At 40.8% G+C, this 26,028-nt stretch overlaps 1 protein-coding gene across 2 annotated transcripts; it reads left to right on the top strand.

Annotated features, from left to right (window-relative positions):
- Positions 1 to 52: 52 nt before the first annotated feature.
- On the top strand, positions 53 to 20,480 carry MFAP3 (microfibril associated protein 3). Of its 2 annotated transcripts, none has more exons than XM_088838544.1 (3): positions 53 to 121; positions 9,705 to 10,181; positions 13,041 to 20,480. In XM_088838544.1, exons 2-3 carry the CDS (start codon positions 9,887 to 9,889, stop codon positions 13,832 to 13,834), a joined length of 1,089 nt encoding a protein of 362 aa, XP_088694670.1. In that variant the 5' UTR covers positions 53 to 121; positions 9,705 to 9,886; the 3' UTR covers positions 13,835 to 20,480. The 2 variants fall into 2 exon arrangements, with proteins under 2 accessions (XP_088694670.1, XP_088694671.1); XM_088838545.1 differs by lacking the exon at positions 53 to 121 and adding an exon at positions 1,413 to 2,966.
- Positions 20,481 to 26,028: the final 5,548 nt, after the last annotated feature.

The following is a 26,028-nucleotide window of genomic DNA, read 5'->3' as shown; positions in this document are numbered from 1 at the left end:
TCTGAGAAGCTGCTCCTACCGCCCCGGAAGTCCTCTTTCAGGGTGGAGACGGCCTAGCTTAACCGAGAGAACTTCCGGGTCAAGCAGCAGCTCCGGCCGGAAGGAGCTCGGCAGGCGTCTGGTGAGTGAGGGCTGGTTCGGGGTAGCTGTAAGGGGTCGAGGGTGGTGACTGGGGCTGCCGAGACGTGGGTTTGAGCCGGTGGGTTAGGGTACGAGGTAAAAGAAGCTGGAGTATCCGTGGCCGTTTTGCAAGCCTGGCTTGGGCTGCTGCAGGCATTCGGCCATCCTGTATTTACTGAGCTCCACCTACCTGCCAGACACTTCTCTGGCTTTTGGGACACTGGTTTACGAGGGACTGTGGCTTTGTGCTCAAGCAGTTGACAGCCTAGTGGAGGAAGCCGACCATAAACAAGTTTACAAGCAAACACGGTTATCTAAGATGGTAGTGAGTGTTTTAAAGAAAATTAAGCAGAACAAAGTGATGGAACGAAGCAAGGGGTAAATCTTGTGAAGAGCTGCTGAAGAGTATTAGGAGCAGAAGGAATAGCAACTGCAAAGGCCTTATCATGGGAACAAACTGAGCTGGGTTAAGGAAAAGGCAAAGGGCCACTGTGAGTGGAGCGAAAAGAGGAAGATGAGACCAGGAACTTAAACTGGCCAAATTTTGTAGGGTTTGTGAGCCAAGATAAGAATTTTGACTTTTATTCGAAAAGCAATGGAAAGGCATTTGAAGGCTTCTGTGCTGAAGAGTAACATGCTGTGATCTATGACTTTAGATTACCCCTGACCCCTCATCAGAAAGATGTACACCTTCAGTTGCTCTTGGGCAATGAGAATGCGTGAAACCCAAACTGATAACCAAAAAAAAGTTAGAGACACCGTCATTGCACAGATGTACAGATGTGAAAAACTAAGTCCCAGAGACGTGAAGGCACCTGGCCTTTTAAGAACCTGAGACTTCTAACTCAGTTTCATGTTTTCAGAGTTATCACTTTAATATCTATACATAATAACTGTCACTTCCTAAAACCTTTCAGATAGTTTATTTGTTTTAATGGTGGTCCTCTAAATTTAGGGGCATCAGTATCACCTGGGAGCATGTTAAAAATATTCCCCCAAAACCAAAAACATTGTAAGTATAAAATAGGTGTTTTCTTCTGATCTTCTGTTGTAATGGAAAGTGCATAGAATTTGGAGTTTAAGAATAGAAATTTGGTAAACTGCTTAACTGTGTCTTAATCTTATCTTTTAAATACTGTTGATAATAATTGTAGTGAAAAGTGTTCCAATTTTTCAATCTTAGTCTATTGAGACTTTTAAAATTTTTTTAGAATATCGAAGAGGTTTTGTTTGTGTGGCTTATATCTATCATTATGCCATTTTAGATGTCAAAACAATTTTCCAAAAAGTTATTTATTTAAAATAATTAGATTCATTACATGTTAATATAAAAAGCATGTCTATGAAGAATAGTTTGCCCGCAAAAAAACATTTTTTGAGAGAAATGGAATTGTTTTGCATTTTTACAAGTTTCTTTAATATCTGACTTAATGGAAGACAGCTAGATTCTCATACCTCCTTTGCATTCATTCTCTCTTCATTATGTAGCCTCCACAAAACAGCACCTGTTGTGTAAGAATGAGAGTGAAAGGGCAAATAATGTTCTAGTATTGTTATTAAAATCATTTTGAAGCCGTCTCAGGGACCCCCAGGGGCCCCTGCAACACATTTTGCGAATTGCTGAATAACAATATGGTTATTTCAAATTAAAAGATGTATGGGCTAAGTTTGAGTGGGACCAAGAAATCTGCTCTGTGGACATGATCAGTTTGAGTGAACTCTGGGAGTTGGTGATGGACAGGGAGGCCTGGCGTGCTGTGATTCATGGGGTCGCGGAGAGTCGGACACGACTGAGCGACCGAACTGAACTGAACTGAACTAAAGAAATCTGCATCTTTAATAAGCACCCCAGATTAATTTGATTTAAGTGATCGAAGAATTGTATTTTGAGAAAACGAGTTATAGATCAAATTCACTCTAGAGTGTTCTGCCCACCAAAAAAAGAAAGAAAAACTATGTTTCCGTATTTCATATCTCACCATTAACAATTTCCAGAGATTGAGACTAAAAAGTCAGTAAGACGTTTATAGCAGGTCCCTTTCTGACTGCCACATTAATGGGTGTCTGAATTCAGAATGTTGATTCCAATGCCCTACCAAGGGGATTTTAGACTCTGTTGCTGGTAAGCTTACAGTCTTTTTGTCATACAGATAACTGATAAAAGAAGGAAACTGAGAAGTCTTACAATTGAGTGCTGTGAATGTGCTAGGGGACTGACAGCAAAAGAATTCTTCTGAAATCCAGAAGGAAGTGAGAGCTTAGGTAGGAAGTCTTCTTGAATAAGGTCAAAAACGACATTGGATATTGTAGAGAAGGTCCAATTTCCACAGGAAGATGGGGAGGGCAGGAAGTTTCAAGCAAAAGGGACAATTAGGGCCAAAAATTTTCAGTGAAAGTTATTTGGAGAGAATAGAGAGTGAAATAAGTATAGTTAAAGCTTTGAGCCATGACAGGGAAGCTGGGGAAATTATAGGATTTAAAGGAAAGTAGGAATGATAATCAGTTTGTAAGAAAACTAAGACCACTAGAGATCATAACTGTTTAGTCAAGACCAAACTTGACTTCTCAATCCATTCCATCCTTTAGCTGGGAATTAGTGTACATGCAGGCACAGCTGGGCTCCATCTGGGTGTTTCTCTTCTACCACCTGAATCTATTCCTGGAAAATTAATGGATACCATAAAATTTGAAGCTTATTTCATGGGTAGAAGATTTTTAAATTGCCTTGACTTTTTTGGATTTGTGTTTAGGACCAGTTCTGAGGGGAGCAATATTTGGGACATCAGAGGGATATGGTGGGAATCAAGGAAACCCATTTAAGAATTAAGAGGATAATGTGGTACCAGGTAAGCTGAAAGGACTGTGACCTAGGGCAGGGACAGTAGGACTTAATTGAAAAACATCTAGAAGGAAGGAGAAGGTGAATAATAATGGCATGAATTTAAAATGTACATTAGTTCTTCTAATGTTCACAACTACCTTATGAGGTGAAAGTGAAGTCGCTCAGTCGTGTTGGACTCTTTGCCACCCCATGGACAGTAGCCTACCAGGCTCCGCCGTCCATGAGATTTTCCAGGCAAGAATACTGGAGTGGGCTGCCATTTCCTTCTCAATGCGATCTTCCCCACCCACCTTATGAGGTGGTTACTGTTAATAATCTTATTCAATAGATGTGTATACTAAGGCCTCTTGATCCCATAGCTTCACCCAAGGATAGGATCAAGCACTGTTAATCCTAATCCACACTCCTAACCACACAGCCATGATGATACTGTAACTTTGATCTTGCAAAACTGGAACATTTGTATTGTGTGACTGTCATTCACGTTATGGATATGCTGGACAGGTGGATCTGAGGGTGAGAGTAAAGAGCTCTTTTTTAGTTATCCTGGAGTTTGAGATACTAGGGGGTAGGGTCAGACCACAAAGGGAAAAAAAATGAGCAAGGAAATCATAAATCTAAGTTTATTATATCAGTGTCTTTGTGTAGCTTCAGCAGATGCTTATGGCAAAAATGATCATGCTGCTGCTGCTAAGTCACTTCAGTCGTGTCCGACTCTGTGTGACCCCATAGACGAAAGCCCACCAGGCTCCCCCGTCCCTGGGATTCTTCAGGCAAGAACACTGGAGTGGGTTGCCGTTTCCTTCTCCAATGTGTGAAAGTGAAGTCGCTCAGTCATGTCTGACTCGTAGCAACCCCATGGACTGCAGCCTACCAGGCTCCTCCATCCATGGGATTTTCTAGGCAAGAGTACTGGAGTGGCTTGCCATTGCCTTCTCCGAAAAATGATCATAGTCAAGGGCAAAACAAATAACCCTGGGTTTGAAGCACAGCTTCAGCAAATACAGAAGAGGGTACTCCTCAGTGTGCCAGAAAATATGCTGACGTTTGAGTGCCTAAACGCCAATGATGAGGTGTGCAATGGCTCCTAGATTCTATTGGGAGCATAAGGGCTATATTAAGTTAGAAACTTTTTGGAAAATGGCCCTCAAAATGGTGATTCCTGTTTGTGTATTACTAACCTTTGTATGTTACAGATCGCTATAGGAAGGCTTGCATGTAAGCAGAACAGCTTTTTGTTTGTTCTCTGAAAGGATAGAGGAGTGCTAACAGTCTGCTCTTCATTTCCTTTTTCTCATCTTTGCCAATTCATAATGTCACTTTGACCATTTGTGTGCCTTGTGTAAGGGAACTTCTCCATTTTTCAAGTGTAACAGTGCAGGCAGAGAAGAGTGGATGAGTTGTAAATACAGCTCGAATGCATTTAATTATGAAGAATGAACCATTACTACTCCAGTATTCTTGGAGCAAAAACCAGTACCATCTGGGCATCAGTGTTTTTCCTTCCTTCGAATTATCCCAGAACTATTTCTGCAAACAGCCATTTCCTCAGCCAACTTAATATTGAGCCACGAGAATGGAAATCAGCCACGTTGCTTCCTTATTCACTTCTGTTGAGAATTGGAACAGAATGGAAATATTTCTTCTCTCAGAAGTTGGCAGGCACAGCAACAAGGCAGTCTGTTAGGGATGATAGCTTAGGCACTTTTCTTTTTCCTTTTTAATGATACAGCCAATATCCAGAATGGTTCTGTAGGGTAAAATCATCTATATTTCTGATTATTCATGATCCTAGAGAAGCTAACATTTTACTGTACCTGAGAGGTGAGAAAGAAGTTAGATTAAATTTAAATATCATACTCTTCTGTTATTCCTATTCATGCAGAAGACATGGAATAAAGCATTCTATTAAGTAGCTTCATCCACAAGCATAGCATAGCTCTTTTTAACTGTTTACAGGAAGTGGCACTTTGATTTTCCTTTTTGAACTCTTCTTACCCTCCGTATGTCAGCTGCCCCATTGAGAATAGCAGGCATGATATACAAAGTCCCAAACTTAAAACTGAATTGCATTCCTAAAATTTATGAAGTCTCACTTTCTCTTTTGTGCTCAGAGCACAATTACACTTCTGTTCAGTACTTCTCCCTATCATATATAGTCAGCCCTTTCTTTTCCTATCTTCCAGGTTTTGCTGAACTTAATCTTCTTTCTCCCACCTGACCAAATCGCCATTTCTTTCATTTTTGTGGTTTTAATTTTGAATGAAATTAGATAAAGATGTTTATTTCTTTTTAAAAAAAAGCCTTATTGGAGCCAGGAAGTAGATCTTTGTCAAGAGCCAGAGCAGCATGTGTGAGCCTCTCTTTCCCTTCCCCTCTGTAACTCTTTCTATCACCACCACCGCCTCCCTAGTCCCCATCTCCTGGCTGCTCTTTTTCCCTTCTCCATCCCTGTTGTCTTTTAACATGGTTACCTCAGCTCCCTGTAATCCTTCTCTTCCTCAAATGTCCCTAACCCACAGTGTCTCAGTCCACATTCCAAGGGAAGATTCTTCTTAGTCAGTCAGTGAGTTGACTTCCTCCTGGATCCAAGAAGGCAGAGCTCCAAAAAAGGAACAAAGGCTCTCTAGCACAAACTCAGGACATGGTGAAAACAGTGTAACATCATGTTGGTCTCCAAGGTCCTTTACAATGCCTGTTTGATCCATATTTTTGTGAAATATTTGCACTGAGAAAGAGAGGAATATGAAATTTAAAGACTGAAATTACCTTATGATGTTACCCCTTCCCCCTCCAAAATTTTTAAATGGTTGCATGGTATTCCAGGTAAAACTGTTTTATATGTCTTAAATAATGGTTTTGCTGTAAAGCGTTGATTTTAGTACTCGAAGCAATGTCAACAATAATAATAACTAGAGTTATCAGTGATTACTGTGACCAGACTCTGTTTTTTTACATACTGTCTTTTTCAGACCTTACAATAGTCTTGTGAAAGTAGATGCTATTATTTTCCCTCATTTAAAGATGAGGGAACTGAGGCACAGAGAGATTAAGTCATTAACAAAAGTCGCAAGGCTGATTTGAGTCAGAGCCAGGATTCGAGCCTAGGAAACCTGGTTAGAGAGTCTGTTCACTGAACTTCTCTGCCACTCTGCCTATCAGAGGCCTGCAAGTATGAGTTTCTAGGGTGAACTTAATCCAGAGTGGAATCTGAGTGATAGTTCTTTTGTGCTGAAAGTGTTCAGACAGTCGAGCACCATAAGGTAGGGCTGTTACAGAAGAAATGAGGAAGTATATTGGTGGTTGCTAGTCCATGAGCCCTCTGCCTCAGAATCACCCAGAGAGCTAATTAAAAACCAAGGTCCAAACCCAGAGATTTTTATTCACTGGTCTGTTGTGGGACCCAGTAATCTTTATTTTTAACAAGTTCTCTAGGAGATTGAGATGTTCAACCTGGTTTGGAAACTGGACTTGGTTATCTTTTATTCCCACCGTTATTTCCTAGGACACGATGATAAGTGAAGACATTGAGGGTTAGTGGTCGGTTCAAGGAATGCATTTAGACATATGCCTTTAGGATCTTTTGAGATTACTAGCAGTAGCTCTTTTTGTCTCAGAGAATAGTAAGTGCTAGTAGATACACCTGAGTCTGAATAATTATGATCCCTGTTGTATAACATTTGTCAGTTTACAAAGGTCCATCACATACTTGATCAAATTTAAACTATTCTTCATCATTAAGTGTTTATTGAGTATGTGCTAGTTATGACACATAGCATTAAAAAATGCAGTCCTTGTGCTTAAGAGGCTCATAGGTGAGATGGAGTAGCCTGCCAGGCAGAACAGAGCCAGGTACGTAGTGTAACGGTGAGGGCCACAGGGCTCAGGGAATAGCCATCTTGCATCCAGGTGAGTTCCTGATCTAGGTGGGAGGAAGAAGCAGGCCTTGAGAGGAGGCCCGGGGAAGCTGCGCGAAGAAGGAATTCCACACCACAGTCACACTGCCAGGACACTGTTGCGCCACAGCCCTCTCACGCGGGGGCTATCCATTCCCCCGAAATTCTTGCATCTCAGAGCAGGGAGAGTGTGTCTTCTTCCTTGACCCTGGGGTGACAGTGGCACCCGCACAGGTGATCTGCCTCACTTTGAGGCACAGCCTCTCAGTCTTTGACTGCTTCCCCTTGGACAGTTATTAATTATAGTGAGTCTCCTTCACTCACTTCAGCCTCCCACTCCAGTTCCCAAAGTCTTATCTCTGGTTTCGCTGTTGGGCCAAACTGCCCCTCTTGAGAATCGGGAATGAGACCCATGACTCTCTGGCCACCGTCTCTCATTATGACTGCTTGCAGCTCTTTTTCTTGAATGCCTCCCTGACCAGTGACTGATCTGCTTTTTCTCTGCCCCGTGTCCCTTTACCTCAATGGCTCTCCCCAACATTCGCCATTCCCATTTATCCCCCAGGTCCTGTCACACACTGCTTTCTCAGGGAGGCTTTCCGCGACATGGTTAGCTCTCTGTAGCATCCTGTGCTTTCCTTTGGGTAGCATCTAATGACCACATCCTCCACCTGACTGAGTTCCGTGAAGCAGAGACGGTGTCTGTGGTACAGTAGGTTGCCACATAGTAGGTACTCAGCAGACACTGTTGAATAGGTGAAAATGTATACCCCTAGCCTGAGACAGTGGGTTGTAGACTCAGTGGTAGGAAGCAGTGGGGAGGAAAGGAATGGCAGGGTGAGAAATGAGGTGCTATTAGAGTGAACTGGAGTTGTGGGAGGTTTGTTTTGTTTTCTCTACAAAGAGAGCAGACCTGCAGGTCAGAGCCTTCAACAGACAGCAGTTTCTCTGCAAGTTAATAACGTGGCTTTGTTTGCATTGTGCCTAGTGTACAGTTACTTTTATCCAGACTTTCCTTTTAACATACATGTGTGAAAGACAGTGAGTTTCAGAAAAGCATAAATAATTTATGAAAAACATAAAATATAATTTTAAGAAAAGCATAAAAAATAATAAAAGATATAGTTTTTAAACAAATCATGACAGTAGGAGAAATGAATGAAATTTGGGAAATGGCCAACTTGGATGAAGCCACAGAATCTCCTTATGGAAGTCCTGGGTGAAACTTGGAGTACTTTTCAGCACATTCATTTCCTATCTCCATTGAGAACCAGTAGTCTAGAATAAAGGACAAAAATCATATCTGCCAGTTGTAGTGGAAAAGAAGTTGAGAGTTTATATATATCAAGCCTGAGCACAGTCCCTGACTTACTTCAGTCATTTTGTAAACTTTTATTTCCATTGTTTCCACTCTCAACTCCCGTCCAATAGAAGCCAGGATTCTCCTGCTTACTGTATAATATGAAGAACAAGTCAGGGTGAAAAGGTTAGATCAGATCACTTCTGTAATCCCCTTCAGTGCCCAAGAGCTTTGTGTCATTTTCATGGGATTTAGGGAAGAAATGAAAACATACAGTGTTCATCTGTTAAGTATAGCAAACTCTGAAATTCTTTGTTTTACTTCAAATGGTCCCTCCTTAAATATGCAAGATAGAGAAAATTATTGTCATCATCTAACCATCCTTTCAAGGACAAATGTAAATGATATTTACAACTTAACTGTCAAATTTAGACTCTGAGTAGTTTAATGGCAAAATACAATGATCTGTTGCTTTTTGTGTTACATGATTCAGCAGCTTTTGTATGAGTGTACAGGGAAGTAAGTCATTTCCAAAACTCTTTAGTTTGGCTCTTATAAGAAATAAAGGTAGGTGTTTCATCCCATATTTGATAGAAATTGAAATGAAAATTTTCTTTAAGAGTCAGTGATTTTAGAAGAGGAATCAGATTACCAGGAAGTTGATCATAATCACATTGAACTGGGATGTTATTTTGCTTTTATTTGTGATATTTTACTCTTCTTTTAAATGTGTCTAACAGTCTTTCTCTGTAGTTTGTATTTCTGCGAACTAGACATCTAAGGTGTCAATTCCTCCCATAGATAGTTTATAGACTTTTGAGTTAGAAATTTGGTATTCTTATAAGCTTATTAAATATGCTGTATTTTATCTGTTGATATTGAAGAAATTATTAAAGGAAAATTCTTTTGTTTAATGTCTTACCCAAGGGGAAAGTTCTATAGCCTCAAAAGTCAGTAATTTTATTTATGCATAGTGGTGCAGTTTTCTATTACAACAAAAAAACTACTTCAGGTAGCCCTGCATTATTTATATCTAATGTCTGTATACTTGAATTACTCAAATTTTGAACTCCATGGTTATAATTATTATGTAGCAGTTGATATACATTATTGATATAATAGCAGATGGTAATGGTGCAGGTTGGAATAAAAGATCATTAAGTTAAATATTTTAGCCTTCATTGGCTCCCTCTTGCATGGAATTTGTCAGAGTGAAATAGAATCACAACGTTTCAGAACTAGAAGAGCCCTTAGAGATTGTCTTATCTAGTCCCCATTTGACACATGAGAAAACAAGCATAGCTATTTGCCAAGGGCTTACAGCTAGTTATTAGCAAAGCTAATACCAGAATCTAGATCTGCCATTTCCCAGTTCAGTGTTCTTCCTACTGACTCTGTTGAAATTTTTAGGTATTTTCACTGTTTCACTTCATAATATTGATGTCAGTTATTCTAATCAGTTTCACATCTATTTATTTCTTGAACATAGAGTTTCACTCCATTATGAGTCTTTGTTGGTTAAATTTTATATCTGGCTCTCTTTCAGGTTGGTCTCCACTCATATCTTTTTAATCTTGAAGACTCCAGAATATACCTGGATCTACCGTTTGTTGTTTTTTTTTTTGGAAAATCCCAGTACCAAGCAATCAGTGACCCACTGTGCTCTTGTTGTAATATAGAAGCTATTGAGTGCTCCAAATATAAACAAGATTTTCTCCCCATTTTCCCATGAAGCCACTTCATTGTTTATCCACTTTAGTGGTGAGTGTTATTGTGCCAGCTGCTTTTGCTTTGGAAGATGTAGACTTCAACCAAATGATCCCACTGGGAACAAATCATAGTTCTTCCAATGCATCATTTCTTCCAAGTTTTGAACTCTCAGCAGATTCCCACTCAGGTGATGACGTCATCATAGCCAGAGAGGGAACTAGTGTTTCAATCAAGTGTCTTCTCACAGTCGACCACTATGAACAGGTCTCTTGGTACAACTCAAAAGGACAGCAGCTGGATGACAGAGACAGAGGTAATTATCCCAGAGTATAATTAGTCAAGGTTACTCATTGCCTGTTACTTCAGTCTTGGTTTTATGGCATATTCAACAAGAAATCTCTAAGATGAGGTACTACAATAAATAGTTAAAACTTTGGAAAGGCCTGGGGTATTATACCTATCAGGAAAAGTGAAATAATGGTAATTACTGAACCAGAAGAAGAAAAAATATATAGTCACAAATTTGAGAAGTGTTCACATAATGATGGTGAGCTGCTTTCTCCCCTGTTGGCGAGCTGTTTTCCTTCTTCATTCAAGGTTGGCTCCATCAGGGTTGCTGCGCACGGCTGTGTGGACTCTGTGCTGCACAGCTCCAGGGGCACCATTTACCTGGACTGTAATGTGAGTAGCACAGTGTGCTGGCCCTGTTGAGGAGAGCAAGAAGGATTTTGGTGAAGTGAACTTGTCATAAATAATTTTTTTGTTTTTACTCAGAAATGAGTTACTAAAAATGTTGGAGGAAATCCCAGATGTTTTTTAAAATGGTTATAAAGATCTGTGCATAAAACTTTTAAGTCCCTCTGAGAATCAGAAGGGCACTAAGGAGGAACTTTATAAGCCCTTCCAGCTCATTTTTCTTTTTAATTCTGTACCTTAATTTGCGTGAAAATAGGAAAGTTTCTCATATATTTTTGTCTCTCAGTCTTAAAAAAATCACACAAACATCATAGTAAAGTGACGAAGGTCTACCTTTTGACAGGTTTTTATTTGATTTTGCCGTTTAAGAACCTGTGAACACATCTTAATCTGAATATTGTTTTCTTTAACTAGTGTTCTGTTAGATTTTTTTTGAAGACTACGTGTGTTAAAACACTTTAGAAAGAAATTGCCATAAAATATCAATGGGATAAAGATTAAATTATGGTATCCTCACAAGTTACACTTTGGAAAAGGCCTGCTTATATTTTCTGTTAGATAGTCTAATCTCTTGGAATGTAAGGATATTTGGCTATTTTTATTAGACTGGAAAACAGAAAAGGAGACACACGGTGCTTCCTTCTAAAGTATATGCTAAACATTTTAACCTTCTACAGACTGAGTAACTGGCCACGAAGGAATTGAAGAGTTAGAATGTTAGAACAGAGCTTCTGAAGAATGTAGATCTGTTAAACCAGAATGTCTAGAGTGGTGCCCTGAACATGTATTTTGAACATGATTTGGGGTTCCCTGTTTGGATCCACTGAACTAGACTCTTATCTCTTTTGGCCCTAGGGTCCTGACAAACGCATCTAAGATGTGAGTTAGTCAGTGTGATTATTATAGACTGGTCGTGTAAACAGATTTTAGGAGACCAGCCAAGTGGAATGGCAGTTTTATTTTTCTATTTTGCCTTTACTTTGAAAACCACTAACATCTATCACTGATGCTTTCAGCAGCAGCTCTGGACAATTGTATTAAATTTTATGAATCTCAAGTGAGAGGAGTTTAAAGAGCATGTCAGTCTAGTATAAGGTTCATAAATCTTGAGCTATTATCAGCAAGTGAGCTAGAGAGTTTAGATTGTGGTTATAGTGGTTGATGAATGGAGTCTATGTATATAGTTCATCATACTGTGGATTCACAAGATATCTTTTTTATAGCTCCAGGTTTATAGACAGAAGCTTGTAAAATAATGACTATATTCATAGCTACATGTTTTCCTCCTCTTTTTACATTAGTAAAAATATAACTACAGAATTTAGATAAATTTTGATGTAGATAAGAATGGGCACGGTCCACAGTACTTACTAATTGAAGTGTCCCTAAATCCTGAACCGTAGAATCTCAGGGATGAAAGGGAGCTGGAAGATTAGGCATTGAAGCAGTGTTTAACAAGCAGTCACCCAGCCTCCTCTGGGACACCACCTATAGGCATGGGGACCCATAGCCTACACCCCATGTTAGCCCATCTATCCTGTCTTTGAATGGCTTGTATAGTTAAAGCACAGAGTATACCGAGAACTTATCAGAGAGGTGAGAACTGTGCAGGCAGAGCCAAGTTATCAAAGGATGTTGGTCCTTGTGCTTTGGTTTTCATACTCATATACATTTGTATACACATTCCTGAATGAAGATACCTTCATGTATGGAAGAAAGGCAGCATGTTTTCAATTTAAAATAGAAGCCTAGGCATGTTAGGGCAACTTTTATTCTGTCTGCCAAGCTGTTCATTTACCCTCACTTGTGAGACATCACTTTTGGCTTGTGCTTTATTTACTCTGGCCAGAAAATCAAGATGTTATCATCAACCAACCTTTTCTAACAAGACAAATTAACATGCGCAAGGCATGGCAGATTAGCCAGTTAGTAATTGAACAAATACATTAAATTCGTAGGGTTTTTTACAGATAATTTTTTCTTAAGTAAATAAGTAAACAATAAATTATTGAAAGTTAAAAAGAAGTAAAAATTACTCATTACCCTATAAATAGCCATTGTTTTGTATTTCTGAGACATAGCCTTCAAGTTTATGAGAGTGTGTAGGTAGAGACTGTGATACAGACACTTACACACGTATATATAAACATTTCTTTTTAAGGTTAGTCACTTAGCATTATGTTGACACACCTGTCTCCCTGAAAGGTATCTTACATCTGGCAGTGAAAAGGCAGCCACGATAATCATTAGTTTCAGGAAGATCTTGATTCCCTTTTTTAAGTTCCAGGCTGTTTAAAATTCAGACTCTGAACATAAAAGTCTGCCCTTTCTTACATCATTTAACAAAATAGCAGAACCTAATAGATGAATTGATGTAACGTGCTCTCATGAAGAGGTGGAATATTGATAAGGCAGTTTGCGTATTGAGTAATAGTATTCTTTATGCTATAATTGTTTATTTCTGTTGGGTTATCAGGTGGAAAATGGTTGGTTTCTGATAACTTCCTGAATATCACCAGCGTAGCCTTTGCTGACCGTGGGCTCTATACGTGTTATATCACCTCTCCAACCCGTGCCTCCTACTCGGTCACCCTGCGTGTTGTCTTCACCTCAGGAGACATGAGTGTCTACTACATGGTTGTTTGCCTGATTGCCTTTACAATCACTCTCATCTTGAATGTCACACGGCTGTGCATGATGAGCAGCCATCTTCGTAAAACTGAGAAAGCCATCAATGAATTCTTCCGAACTGAAGGGGCAGAGAAACTTCAGAAGGCCTTTGAGATTGCAAAACGCATTCCCATCATCACCTCGGCCAAGACCCTGGAACTCGCCAAAGTCACGCAATTTAAAACTATGGAGTTTGCTCGTTATATCGAAGAACTGGCAAGAAGTGTCCCTCTGCCACCCCTAATTCTAAACTGCCGGGCCTTTGTAGAGGAGATGTTTGAGGCTGTGCGAGTGGATGACCCTGATGAGATGGGAGAGAGAATTAAAGAGAGACCTGCCTTGAATGCTCAAGATGGCATCTTTGTCATTAACCCAGAGATGGACCGGAGTAATTCACCAGGAGGAGATTCAGATGATGGTTCCCTGAGTGAACAAGGCCAGGAGATAGCAGTTCAAGTTTCTGTCCACCCTCAGTCAGAGACAAAAAGTATTGATACTGATTCTCAAGACAGCAGTCATTTCAGCCCGCCTGATGATACAGGATCTACCAAATCGAACTCTAACTACAAAGATGGGTCATATGAAAGCTGCCAGCTGTGAGCTACCCTCATACCTAGAAAAACAGCTTGCAGAAAAAGAACATGTTTCATTCAGAAAATAACATTTTTACCAAAAAATAAGTAGGATTCCCCCCTCATTAATATTAAGCCTATCAGAACATGAATTATTACCAAAATCTTTCTAAAAATTCACCTTTTTTCCTATCTGATCTTTCTCATTTTCCCCAAGCTTGTTTAAATGATACACGTTGAGATTTAAAGGGGCCTGAGAGATCAGTGTAACAAGGAAAGTACCACACCCAAAATTACATGACTTCTCTTCTAGTCACGGTTCTTTCATTGTTTAAAGCTGACACTTCTCTTGAAGCCTCAGTTTTCCCACCAGTAAGATAAGGAATTTGCACTAGATGATATCTAAAGTCCTTTCTAGCCCTCTGACTTCTTACCCGCCACCTTTAAACCGTAAGAATCTTCAGCTCATTTCTAAATAAACCCTTCCCTAGACTTTGAGTCCCTTTTTACAGAAAGGACTGACCTGAGATTTTATTCTGTGATTTGGATTCCCGCATCAATGCTGTGCATAGAGGTGTGGGTGTTTTTCGGATGTCTTGCTGGTGGAGCATACAGTTATACTTGCTTGACTGAATCTTTCCAGTATCGCCCATGAATATATTGGCTATACCGGGCTTCCCTGGTGTCTCAGAGGTTAAAGCGTCTGCCTCCAATGCGGGAGACGCGGGTTCGATCCCTGGGTCGGGAAGATCCCCTGGCGAAGGAAATGGTAACCCACTTCAGTATTCTTGCCTGGAGAATCCCATGGACGGAGAAGCCTGGTAGGCTACAGTCCACGGGTCGCAAAGAGTCGGACACGACTGAGCGACTGAACGGAACGGAATATATTAGGGACCTAACTGCTCATGAGTAAGCTACTTTTCATGAGTAAATTGGTCCTTGTGAGGGTATAGCAGTCTTTTTAACTTACTAAGGCATCATTTAGCTCCCTGAGCTGGCAGTGATTTCTCAGCTTATCTCCCAAAGTGAAAAATTTGTTCCTAAAGAATAATGTCTTCATTGTTTTTAGAATAAGAAGCAGTGTCAAATCATCTGTCTCTGGTAAATTACGGATTTTGACATTTCTGTTAATGGAATTTCTCAGGCTTTCCCTTTTTAAAAGTACTGGACTCTACGAGACAGTTCTGTGTTTGGGATCTCATTCCAGAGGGAAACCCACAGCTGAATTCCTCTTTAGACCTCTGTCAACGCTCTTTACTCTGTCGTCTTAAATACGGTGCTAAAGGTTGCATGCCTCCTTACCTTGTTTGTCTTGTTTATATTTTATTGTTGCTGAGGTTTTTATTTTTGTGTACATGTAGAATTTTAAGCTAGGGCTGCTTTTGTGGCCTTTCTGAGAAGCACTAACCTGAAATAAGATTAGATAACGGTGTGTGGTGTGTGTTACTATATTAAATAGATAGATACAGATATATAGGTATATATATACACACACATACAAATGATCTAGATATAAAGAGGGAGAAAAATTATGACTGATGCCACCTGATTCAACTGTGTATAATAAACACTTTGGGCAGTATTTGTTGCCTGGCTTAGATCTGATATAATGGAATTGTAAATACTCTTCAGAGTCATTTCTTCAACTACAGTGAGCTTGCATCATATCATTTTAAGAACTTGGCAGTGGAGCTCCATGTGCTTCACATTTCTTCATTTGGCTTCTGATTACTGAAGCTTTACTTGAACTAGAGGTTCCTGAGGGAAATGTTGAGGGGAGGTTTTATCAGGATTTTAATTTAAGGTTTCAAATAGAGGAAGACAGGAAATTTGAAGTGTGACCAGATAGAACTCCTGCCTCCCTTTGTGAAGGCTTATCAGAAGTAATACATCTGGTTCTGGATAGCATGAATGAATCAATATGCGGTTTTATCAGATGGCATTTCAGATAAAGACAATAATACTGCCTTTTCTGTCTCTCAGTCTGTTTCCATGGAAACCTCCAGAGCCAAACAGAAGCTACCAATCATTTAGCCAAATCTTGCCTTGGCTCATAGACCTGTATTCCTTTAAAGAAAACTGTTTTCATACATTTGGCTACAAGAACAAGGGCTCTGGAACATGCCCTAGATTATAGAACACTTCTTCCCTTCCCAGAATGTTTCTCTTGAGAATTTAAAATTCTTTAAAATCCCTTTCTAAGGTCTGAGTCTGTCCCCTGAACGTCCCTCAGATCTTTAGATACCACTTCATAACCTGTACCAATATAGCAGGTTTGGGGTCATTTTTAGAATGTAGCTTGTCACATTAAAGAGAATGAATTTACCTTCACATGTTTTCATAATAGACATAGGTATTTGGAACCTTAAGGTAGACATATTTAATGATCAAAGTCCTGGGAAACAGGGCTTGGGAAAAATCAAGAAATATTCAGAAAAAAACTGTAAGTTGCACAATACTGTATAACAAATATAGGCTACTCTAGTGTATCTTGGATAAATTACTTTAGAAGTGTAATGGTGGCAATTTAGTGGCCAAAGTCATTGGATTACTCTGAGTATTCCAGGTTATGGTGCCACTGATAAAGTAGGTCAAAATTTAAGTGGAGCCAGTGTTACTTTCTAAATCTCAAATAGTTGTTCACAGGAAGAAAATCACACTCGCTAACATTTTCTCTAGCTAATCAAATACTCTTCATATATAATTAATACTCATGTTATCTTTTGTAAAATCCTTAACCTTTTGAACTTCAACTACAGTGTAACAGTCTTTTGACAATAGTGGTGGTGTAATTATCCTTCTGTCTTTCTAGATTTTATAATTGGTGAACATGCCTTTACTCAGCAAATTGGATTTGAAATAGTTCTGTCATCTCATTTATAAATTTTGTCTTGTATTGGGATTTAATGACCCTTATCATCCTTGTGAAATGAAATGGTGGCTTTGTAAAATAAATTTACCAAGACAAGGCATATAAACATTTTCAGAGATTCCTTGCCAGCAGAAAGTCCTTACCAGTCGGGCATCTTTTGAACTGGTGTGCCACTTGTTTATAAGCTGTTTGATAAACCTATCCTCAAAGTTGTATCTGTTCCAACACTTTAGTTCTTGAGTCTGGCCCAGTGGACATTTTTATTTCCTCCCAGCCACCTTGATATAAGTTATCTTGGGAGCTGCCGACACGGAATGGTTGTGAGAAGGCTCCTGGCTGCTTCACCTTACTTAACACATATTTTAAAGTGAAAATTCACAGCTTTCCCTTTTGTCCTCAGTGAACCCCCGCCAGAGTCCTCTCCACAGCCTGCACGTTGTTCCACCCTGGGTCAGATTTTGTATCTGTATCCCAGAGCAGCATGGGAGCATGGCATGCTTGTTTCCAGGGCCCAGCCAGTCATGGGTGCTAGTCTTGCCGCCACACACCAGCTATTGTAACACAAGTATTGAATATATCGGATTTCCTGAATCGCCATTGAAAGAATACAATCTTTTCTCTCCTAGGCTGGCAATGTTAAAAATGCTAAGCCTTATGCATAAACTCCTAGGTTCTCAACACATTTCATAAAAGTAAATGAGTTACTTAATATGGTTCAGATGATGTTTAAATAGTTACCATTTTAATGAATACTTATAATTTTGTCCTTTTTTTAAAAAAAAGTTGTACTTGAATGTAATGCATTAAATATTCAGTGGAGTATATTTTGTTTGTCTGAAGTCTTCTGTAGAGATGTATTCATTTTTGTGTGTGGTGGAATTTGATGTTAATGATTTTGAGCAGGAGTATATTTGAAGTCAACTTGAATGCTTGTATGTCTACCCATTTAAATTTTACAGATGTTTACTAAGCATCTATATGTTTTCGGTGCTATGAGCCATACTGAGATGGGTGTCCTGCCTACAATTAGCATGAGAATGCAGTTACCAGACCATCCTCACCTGGCCTAAGTATAACAGTTTCCCACTTCTAAAATAAAGCATTCTTAGGAAAGGCAGAGCTTGAGCAAAGGCCTGGAGATAAGAGGATTTAGCACATGTTTTAGAGCAGTGGTCCCCAACCTTTTTGGCACCAGGGGCAGGCGGAGCAGGGGAAGTAGGTGGGTGAGGGTGAGCAGGATGATTTCAGGATGATTTTCATAAGAAGTGTACAACCTGAATTCCTCGTATGCGCAGTTCACAGTAGGGTTCTCACTCCTGTGAGAATCTTAATGCCACCACTGACCTGACAGGAGGTGGAGCTCAGGCAGTCATGTGATGAATGGGGAGTGGCTATAAATACAGAGGCAGCTCGACTGGCTCCCCCACCGCTCACCTCCTGCTCTGCAGCCCAGGCCACCAACAGAGGGGTACCAGTCTGAGGCTGGGGCGGTTGGGGACCCCTGTCTTACAGAGCTTATGATTAGTGTGTAGAGTTTGTGATGAGGTGTGGCAGTGGGGAGAGCAAATGTCTGCAGTCGCATGGCAGTGAAGCAAGCATGGAAAAGCACAGGATCTCAGGAGACAGGCAAAGAGAACAAGTAGAGATCAACTCATTTCTTAAATGCCACAGACTCCTTAGAATGAACATTTAGCCCCTATCTTGGGACTTGGCCTCTCTGGACTTCAGTAAAGTGGAGTTGGTAACACCTACCTCACAAAATTAACGTGAGGATTAAATACAGCAACATGTAAACAAACACTGCAAGCTATGACATGCGATAGTGTTAGGGTCTGGTAATCACGTAGCCATAGTGTCAGCTTTATTAGCAGGCATGTCCAGCTGACGACTGGTTGCATTTGGACTCAACTGAGAATTCCTCCAGATGTCTCTCAGTTACAGTTGCATTTGGCTGCATGCCACAGAAACCCAGTTGTGGTGGCCTACCCAAGTAAGAGGTTTATTTTTCTCAGATAACACAAAGTCCAGAGAAACTCAGCCCAAGGCTACAACAGGAGCCCAAGTTTGGCATCAAGGACTCCATCCAAGTCTTTTTTTATCGAAGGACTTCTAGATTTCTTTCCATCCTTAGCATGTAGCCTTCATCTGCACAGTCACAAGGTGTCTGAGATTGGGTTCCCCAGAGAAAGGATTCCGGTGCAAGTAGTTTATCTGGAAGGTGAACCCAGGAGTGAGATATAAAAGAGCCAGTACAGGATGAGTGGATTATTTCTGTGAGCAACTGGGCTCGGCCCCTCTGGGGGAGTCAGGACACTCTATCTGCCCCTTGTGTTTGTAGCTTACACCTCAAAGTTGTCCCATCTGAAGGCCAAGGAGCTTAGATGTTTATACACCAACTGTCAATGAGGGCTGCTTCCAGCATCACTATCTCTCTGGTACTTCCAAACAGGCTAAGCATGACCCTGTAGCCAGCAGAAGCCCTCTGCCAGAGGTATAGGAGCTTTCAGTAGAAAAATCTGTGGTCAATATAACAATTTCATGGGAGTTTCAAAAGGTTATGGACAGGGTTCTGATGGTACCTGCTACATAGGACAGTTGCTTCCCTTCAGCATCACATCTACATTCCAGGCAGGGAGAAAGGTAGATGGTCAGAAGGCAACAGACATAGCAGCTGAGTTTGTACCTTTGAATCAGGAAGGCAGTAGCTTTCCAGAAGCCTCACTTGACTTCACTGCCAGAACTGGGTTACATGCTACCTGCTGTAGCTGTAAGGAAGCCTGGGAAGATGAAATTGTATGTTTTTTAACTGGACACACTTCCCAAACTGTTCTATTAAGAAAGGAGGGAGGAACAGAAGTTGTAGGCACCTGGTAATTGGAACAAGTTCATCTTCCTGTGAATTACAGGAGTAAAATGCAATTCTGTGGTGGGTAAAATCGCAAGCCATATTCCTTGATATTCACATGTGTGGACGACAAACATCACCTGCTATATCTGTAAACAAAAGATGGAGCAGCCATCAAGCCATCAGTCTCCGTAGCCTTCCCCAGTTGTGCACCATAAGGGGATTCAGGATGGAATAGCAGGATACTGGCCTTAGATAGATAAGGTGCCTATCAAAGGGATGATTTCAATGACCCAGACTTGCATCTTCCCAGATATAGAGAAGTGTTAAGTTCACTAAATTGAGATATCTGGGTTTTCTTTGATTAACAGTAAGCTTCTACAGTAACCTTTTTGCTTTTGTTGCAAAAACTCATGTACCTGGCTCCTCTTACTTCTTCAAAACAATCCCTCAGAGCTCTTTCGGAGCCTGCATCCTGGACTTAAGTCCTTGGTATAAAGTCCTCAGAGTCCACATAATTTTCAACCTTTAGGTTGAGGTGGTGGTTTCTTTTTTTTTTTTCAGTTGACACATGCAAGAACAAAGCAAGAATCAGAAGCATTAAATCTTAGGTTAAATCTTCAAGTCATCACTTATATTACCTCCAGTTGGCTCAAACAGCAGACAAACAAGTTATGGGTTTCTGTTGGGGCATAATTGGCTTATCTTAACCTATTTATTCATGAACAGATATGTACTGGCCACCTGCTATGAGCAAGCGATAACAAAAATCCTAGGGGACAAGCTTGGCCTGTTAAAAGAAAAGTAAGCTTGTGTGGCTGTGAGGAAAGACTGTCAGAAAAGCATACAGGGGCTGGGAATAAGGTTAAAAGATTTCAAAGTTCATTTCTTAGAGGAAATGCTAGCAGTACCTAATTTGGAAGAGGAGATTTGGCAATTTAGGGAGGAAAGTTTGATCATTCTATAGTACTATATTCATTTTTGTCCTGGAGTTATCTGCAGCTGAAAAAAATCCCAATTGTGCTAATTTTCTTTAAGGAATTAAACTCCTTCAGAGCTCCTTAAATTCCAATCATGTTCTTGAGTTTTTCATGTTTTCACTGGAACCTATTGATTAGGAAATATATATGTAAATATACATATGTCGCTCCATCTGCCTGGATGATCAAAGCTGCTGCCAGCGGGCCGCTTCTTCCTGACAGTTGGGAATACTGCTTTGCCTCCTGCTCTGTGAAGAAGGAGGACTCAAGTGTCCTGCTGCTGCTGCTAAGTGACAATAAATCAGCCTTCGAGGGGGGCCTCCTTACCAGGGAAGAACCACTCTCTGGGAAAGTTTGTCCCTAGGCAGAAGGGAAGTTAATCAGGAAGAACTCCATCTGAGGGGTAGTTTTGCCATGTGAATTTCATTACTCCTTAAGAAACTACAAGCAGGTGGATCATGCTTGAGGCTGCTCTGCTCAAGCCCCTTGACCTTTGAACACCTAAAGCCCTGCCTATTCAATTTTTCAACAAATATTTGTTGCAGACAAATGAGGGATATCATCATGAGCAAAATCAGAAGTGGTTCCTGCTGTTTGGGAACTAACAGCCTATGGGAATACAGAACCTATTCAAATAGTCACATGAAGGGTCGTTGTTTTAGTTGCTCACTAGTGTCCCACTCTGCAACCCCATGGACTATGGTCCACCAGGTTCCTCTGTTCATGGGATTTCCCAGGCAAAAAGTACTAGAGTGGATTGCCATTTCCTTCTCCAGGGGATCTTCCCAACCCAGGGATCTAACCTGTGTCTACTGCTTGGTGGGCAAATTCTTTACCACTGAGTCACCTGGGAAGCCCCCACATGTAGGGTAGATAGTTAAAAACTGAGAGGTGTGCTAGAAAATGAGTCTGAGATCCTGGAACAAACGAATCTGATCTAATCAGAGGTCAGAGAAGAATCCACTGAAGTGACACTAGAAGCAGCAGGCATTGCTTGAGGGCTTATTATGTTTCCATCCTGAGCCAGAGACTATGAATTTAAGACCTGGGTCCTACTTAGAAGGAATTTAAAGACACCTTGAAAAAGGAAGATTTTCCTACAAATAAACCATCTGAAAGAGACAGTGTGGCATCAAGCACGAAATGGATTAGCACTAGATAGGAAAAGCTGAAGAAGTTAAAGATGAAAAGTGAATGATAATAGAGGGTGGGCAATAATATGAAAGGGGTGAGATTGGAGGCAGACCAGGGAGGATGAACAAGCCTTGGACAGGTCAGGAAAGGTGTTGATCTGGTCATGGAACTCAGAAATCTTCAATACTGTCCTACTTTCTTCGCAGTTAAAAAAAAAAAAAAAATCTTAACCTCCCCATAATCTTCTGGGCTTCCCCAGTGGCTCAGCAGTAGAGAATCCACCTGCAATGCAGGAGACAAGAGTTTGATCCCTGGGTGGGGAAGATTCCCAGGAGGAGGGCATGGCAACCCACCCCAGTGTTCTTGCCTGGAGAATCCCATGGACAAAGGAGCCTGCCGGTCTACAGTCTATAGGGTCACAAAGAGGCAAACAGGACTGAAGTGACTTAGCACGCATGTACATGATCTGCTCCCGGCGTGTCTTCCCAAGTCTACCTTTTAAAGACTCCTCCACTCTCTTGGAAATAAAATAACATTCTACCTTTTATATTTGCTCCTTTCCTTACCAGTTTATGAGCAACTTGAGAGATGACATCATGTATCAGTCACCTATCTTTATAGCCCTTCATTCCTTAGTGTAACACCTTTCTTTCAGAAAAGACAGTAAGTTTTGTCTAATGTAATTGGATGTTGGATGGAAGGGAGCAAAACTGTTGTGGTATGGTGTATGACCATATTGGTTAATGTGGGACTTAGGGGTGAGGGCCGGGGAGGTGTGGCTGCCCCTTCTCCAACAGCAGTCTCTTCCTTGGAGACATCAGTGACGTTCAAGTTCTAAATACCATCATCACACTGGTGACTCCAATTTGATATTTCCACCTCTAAGTGTGAATCTAACACTTCCCTACTTGGCATCTCCAATTGGCCAGGCACCTCTAAAAGGCATCTCCAAATTAATATGTCCAAAACAGAATTTTTCATTCCCTGCCCTGATAACAAAAGAATACATTCGTTTCTATCCCCACCATCTTCTCTCAGTAAATAGCACCATCATCTAGTCATTTGCTCAAGCCCAAAACTGGTTTCATCCTTGACTCAAGTTCCCTTACTCTCAGTATTCAATAGATCAGCAAGTTCTCTTGTTTAACTTCAGAAACCGTATATCTAATCCATCCACTAACCTCTGCTTCCTTTGACATTGATGGTGTCTGGTCCAGAACACCATTCTCTCTTGCCTGTACTATTTGATGTCCCCCACTGTTGTTCCCAGGTGATCCATCCATTCTCAACAGTTCAACCAGACTGAACTTTAAAAGCATAACCCATATGTTATCCTTGGCTTATATTCTATAGTGTCTCCCATCACTAGAAGAAAATTCTGAAAGATGGTCCATACTCCTCACTGTGGCCTTTAAGACTCCCTATAAGCTGGCTCCTCAATCGTGTCCACACTCATTGCCCACCACACACCTCACTCTGCATCTCAGCCACCCTGACTTCTTGCTGTTCCTTGAACATACCAAGCTTGCTCCTACTGCAGAACCTTTGGTCTTGTTCCCTCTGCCTCGAATGCCTTCCTCCAGGTGTTCCCTTCACTGGTTTCTTCTTGGCGTTCAGATCTCAATGATGCCATCACCATTTCAGAGAGGCTTCCTGGGCCACACAATAGTAGGTGTCCCCAGGGTTGGGATTAGAATCAGGGCTAAATAACTCTCTAAGAATAACTTTTAGTTTTACCATAGTGTTTATCACTGTTTGTCTTAGTCCATTTGGGCTACTGTGACAGAATACCATAGACTGAGTAGATCAAAATTATCTCACACAGTTCTAGTGGCTGGGAAGTCCAAGATCAGGGTGCCAGCAGATTAAGTGTATGGTGAGAACCTGCTTCTTGGCTTGCAGATGGCTGTCTTCTTGTGTCCTCATGTGGTGGAAACAGGTGAGAGAGCTCAGCATGGTCTCTTTTATAAGGACACTAATCTCATTCGTGAGGGTCTACCCCTGTGACCTAATTACACCCCCCACTATCCCCTAATACTGTCACACTGGGGATTAGATTTCAACATATGAATTTGGGGGAACACAAATATTCCATCTATCACTCCATTAGATATTATTTATTTACTTACTCATCGTCTATTCCCCCTATTTACAGTATCAACTACATGAAAACAAGGCCATTACCTTATTTCCTATTATCTGCAACTAAAACAGAGCTGGGCACCAAATTGACAATCACTAAAAACTCATTGCATCACTGATACAGGTGGATGGATGAATTCTGATTATATAAACTTAAATCACTTAGCATCTTTGCCTCAGTTTACCTCCTTCCCTGATGCAGGTGGAAGGTACTATACTACTTATCTCATCTGGAACACAAAGGACACGGTTAAGAAACAGGAAGGCTGAAGGCTTTACCACTTATTATGAGAAAAATATTGGAGTATATGGGCAAGAAGCCATTTGAAAGTGGCAATGACAGGCTAATAGAAAAAGAAATTCATTTGTTCTATTACCCGTGAACCTCCTGGGGAGTAAATAAGATGGGGGAAAATGAAATGTACCCATTTGTAATATAAAAATTCATAAATACAGCTTATGTTAATTCAGAGTAGAGTAACACTTTGTTTTGCTGGCATCAATAGGTATTTTGCTAAGTGTTTTGTTTTTCCAGATAGTTAATGTTCCCATTGTAAGAAGATTTTTTTCAGTTTGACCGCTTTAATGGAAATAGTTTTCAAATGAATTTTATTGCCACTTTCTCTGGCAGCACACTGAGTCTTTTGTCAATAACTTGGGAATATCATTATAAGCTTACCTTATATACTTGGGTATAAAATAGTGATAAACTATGAAATCACAGATGTGTACACCTTTTATATATATCCTGAGATCTTTTACATATATTGCATAGTTGTTTTTTTTTTTCTTATTTACTTAATCAACAAGTAAGACACTAGTCCCTGCAGGCTGACCACTAAGAACACTGCCCAGAGTGATAAGAGAAATGCAGTTTCTGCCCTCTTGGAGCCCACAGGCTGCTGGGAAAGATTACAGTGACCCAGGAAGTACAAGGGTGACAAGAACCTCAAAAGCCTGCCCTGAGGCTTGGGAAACACTTCCCCAAAGAAATGGCCTTTAAGCTAATTCCTCCAGACAAATTGCTCAGGGGAAGAATGTTCCAGGCAGATGGAAAAGCATGTTCAGAAGGTGTGAATGACAAAGCTGCATTTGAGCAGAAAAAATAAGATGAGCAAGTCTCCTGATAGTGCCATAGTGTCAGGGAACCAGATTGAGGACCCCTCCTTCCATAAACCCAGGCTAGGAACCTGAGACTTTATTCTAAAAATTAATGGTTTTAAAGAGGGGAGTAACAAAAGCAGCATTACCCGTTAGAAGGAAATAACCTCTAAGCTCTATGCTTTCACACATATTTTTGGTTTAGAGGAAGTTAAGTGGTGCCATATCAACCATCCACAAAATATGGAATTGACAAGGGCCATAGGGACAGTGCAAAAATTGAGAAGAGGATGTTCAGATTTGGGCAGTGCAAGTTTCAGAAAGGAGCCTCGTTATTGGAGGCCTCTTACAATACAGTACATGTAAGAGCCCAATTTAACTCAGTTCAACATTGTCTGAAACACCTTTCATATCAGTTCAGTTCAGTTCAGTCGCTCAGTCGTGTCCGACTCTCCGCGACCCCATGAATCACAGCACGCCAGGCCTCCCTGTCCATCACCAACTCCCGGAGTACACTCAAACTCATGTCCACAGAGTCGGTGATGCCATCCAGCCATCTCATTCTCCGTCGTCCCCTTCTCCTCCCGCCCCCAACCTTTCCCAGCATCAGAGTCTTTTCCAGTGAGTCAACTCGTCTCATGAGGTGGCCAAAGTATTGGAGTTTCAGCTTTAGCATCAGTCCCTCCAATGAACATCCAGGATTGATCTCCTTTAGAATGGACTGGTTGGATCTCCTTGCAGTATAAGGGACTCTCAAGAGTCTTCTCCAACACCACAGTTCAAAAGCATCGATTCTTCGGCGATCAGCTTTCTTCACAGTCCAACTCTCACATCCATACATGACCACGGGAAAAACCATTGCCTTGACTAGACGGACCTTGGTCGGCAAAGTAATGTCTCTGCTTTTTAATATACTATCAAGGTTGGTCATAACTTTCCTTCCAAGGAGCAAGCGTCTTTTAATTTCATGGCTGCAATCAGCATCTGCAGTGATTTTGGAGCCCAAAAAAACAAAGTCTGACACTGTTTCCACTGTTTTTCCATCTATTTCCCATGAAGTGATGGGACCAGATGCCATGATCTTTGTTTTCTGAATGTTGAGCTTCAAGCCAACCTTTTCACTCTCCTCTTTCACTTTCATCAAGAGG

Source organism: Moschus berezovskii, chromosome 8, assembly GCF_049115385.1.
Source record: "Moschus berezovskii isolate FMDL1 chromosome 8, NW_MosBer_1.0, whole genome shotgun sequence".
Taxonomy (NCBI): domain Eukaryota; kingdom Metazoa; phylum Chordata; class Mammalia; order Artiodactyla; family Moschidae; genus Moschus; species Moschus berezovskii.
This window is presented reverse-complemented; position numbering and strand designations above follow the sequence as displayed.

What these genes read in the sequence shown, in the direction of transcription:
- MFAP3 (XM_088838544.1), top strand. Translation starts at nt 9,887, where the DNA reads ATGAAGCCACTTCATTGTTTATCCACTTTAGTGGTGAGTGTTATTGTG. An exon ending in GCTGGATGACAGAGACAGAG is followed by an intron (nt 10,182 to 13,040) that starts GTAATTATCCCA and finishes TTGGGTTATCAG; the next exon opens with GTGGAAAATGGTTGGTTTCT.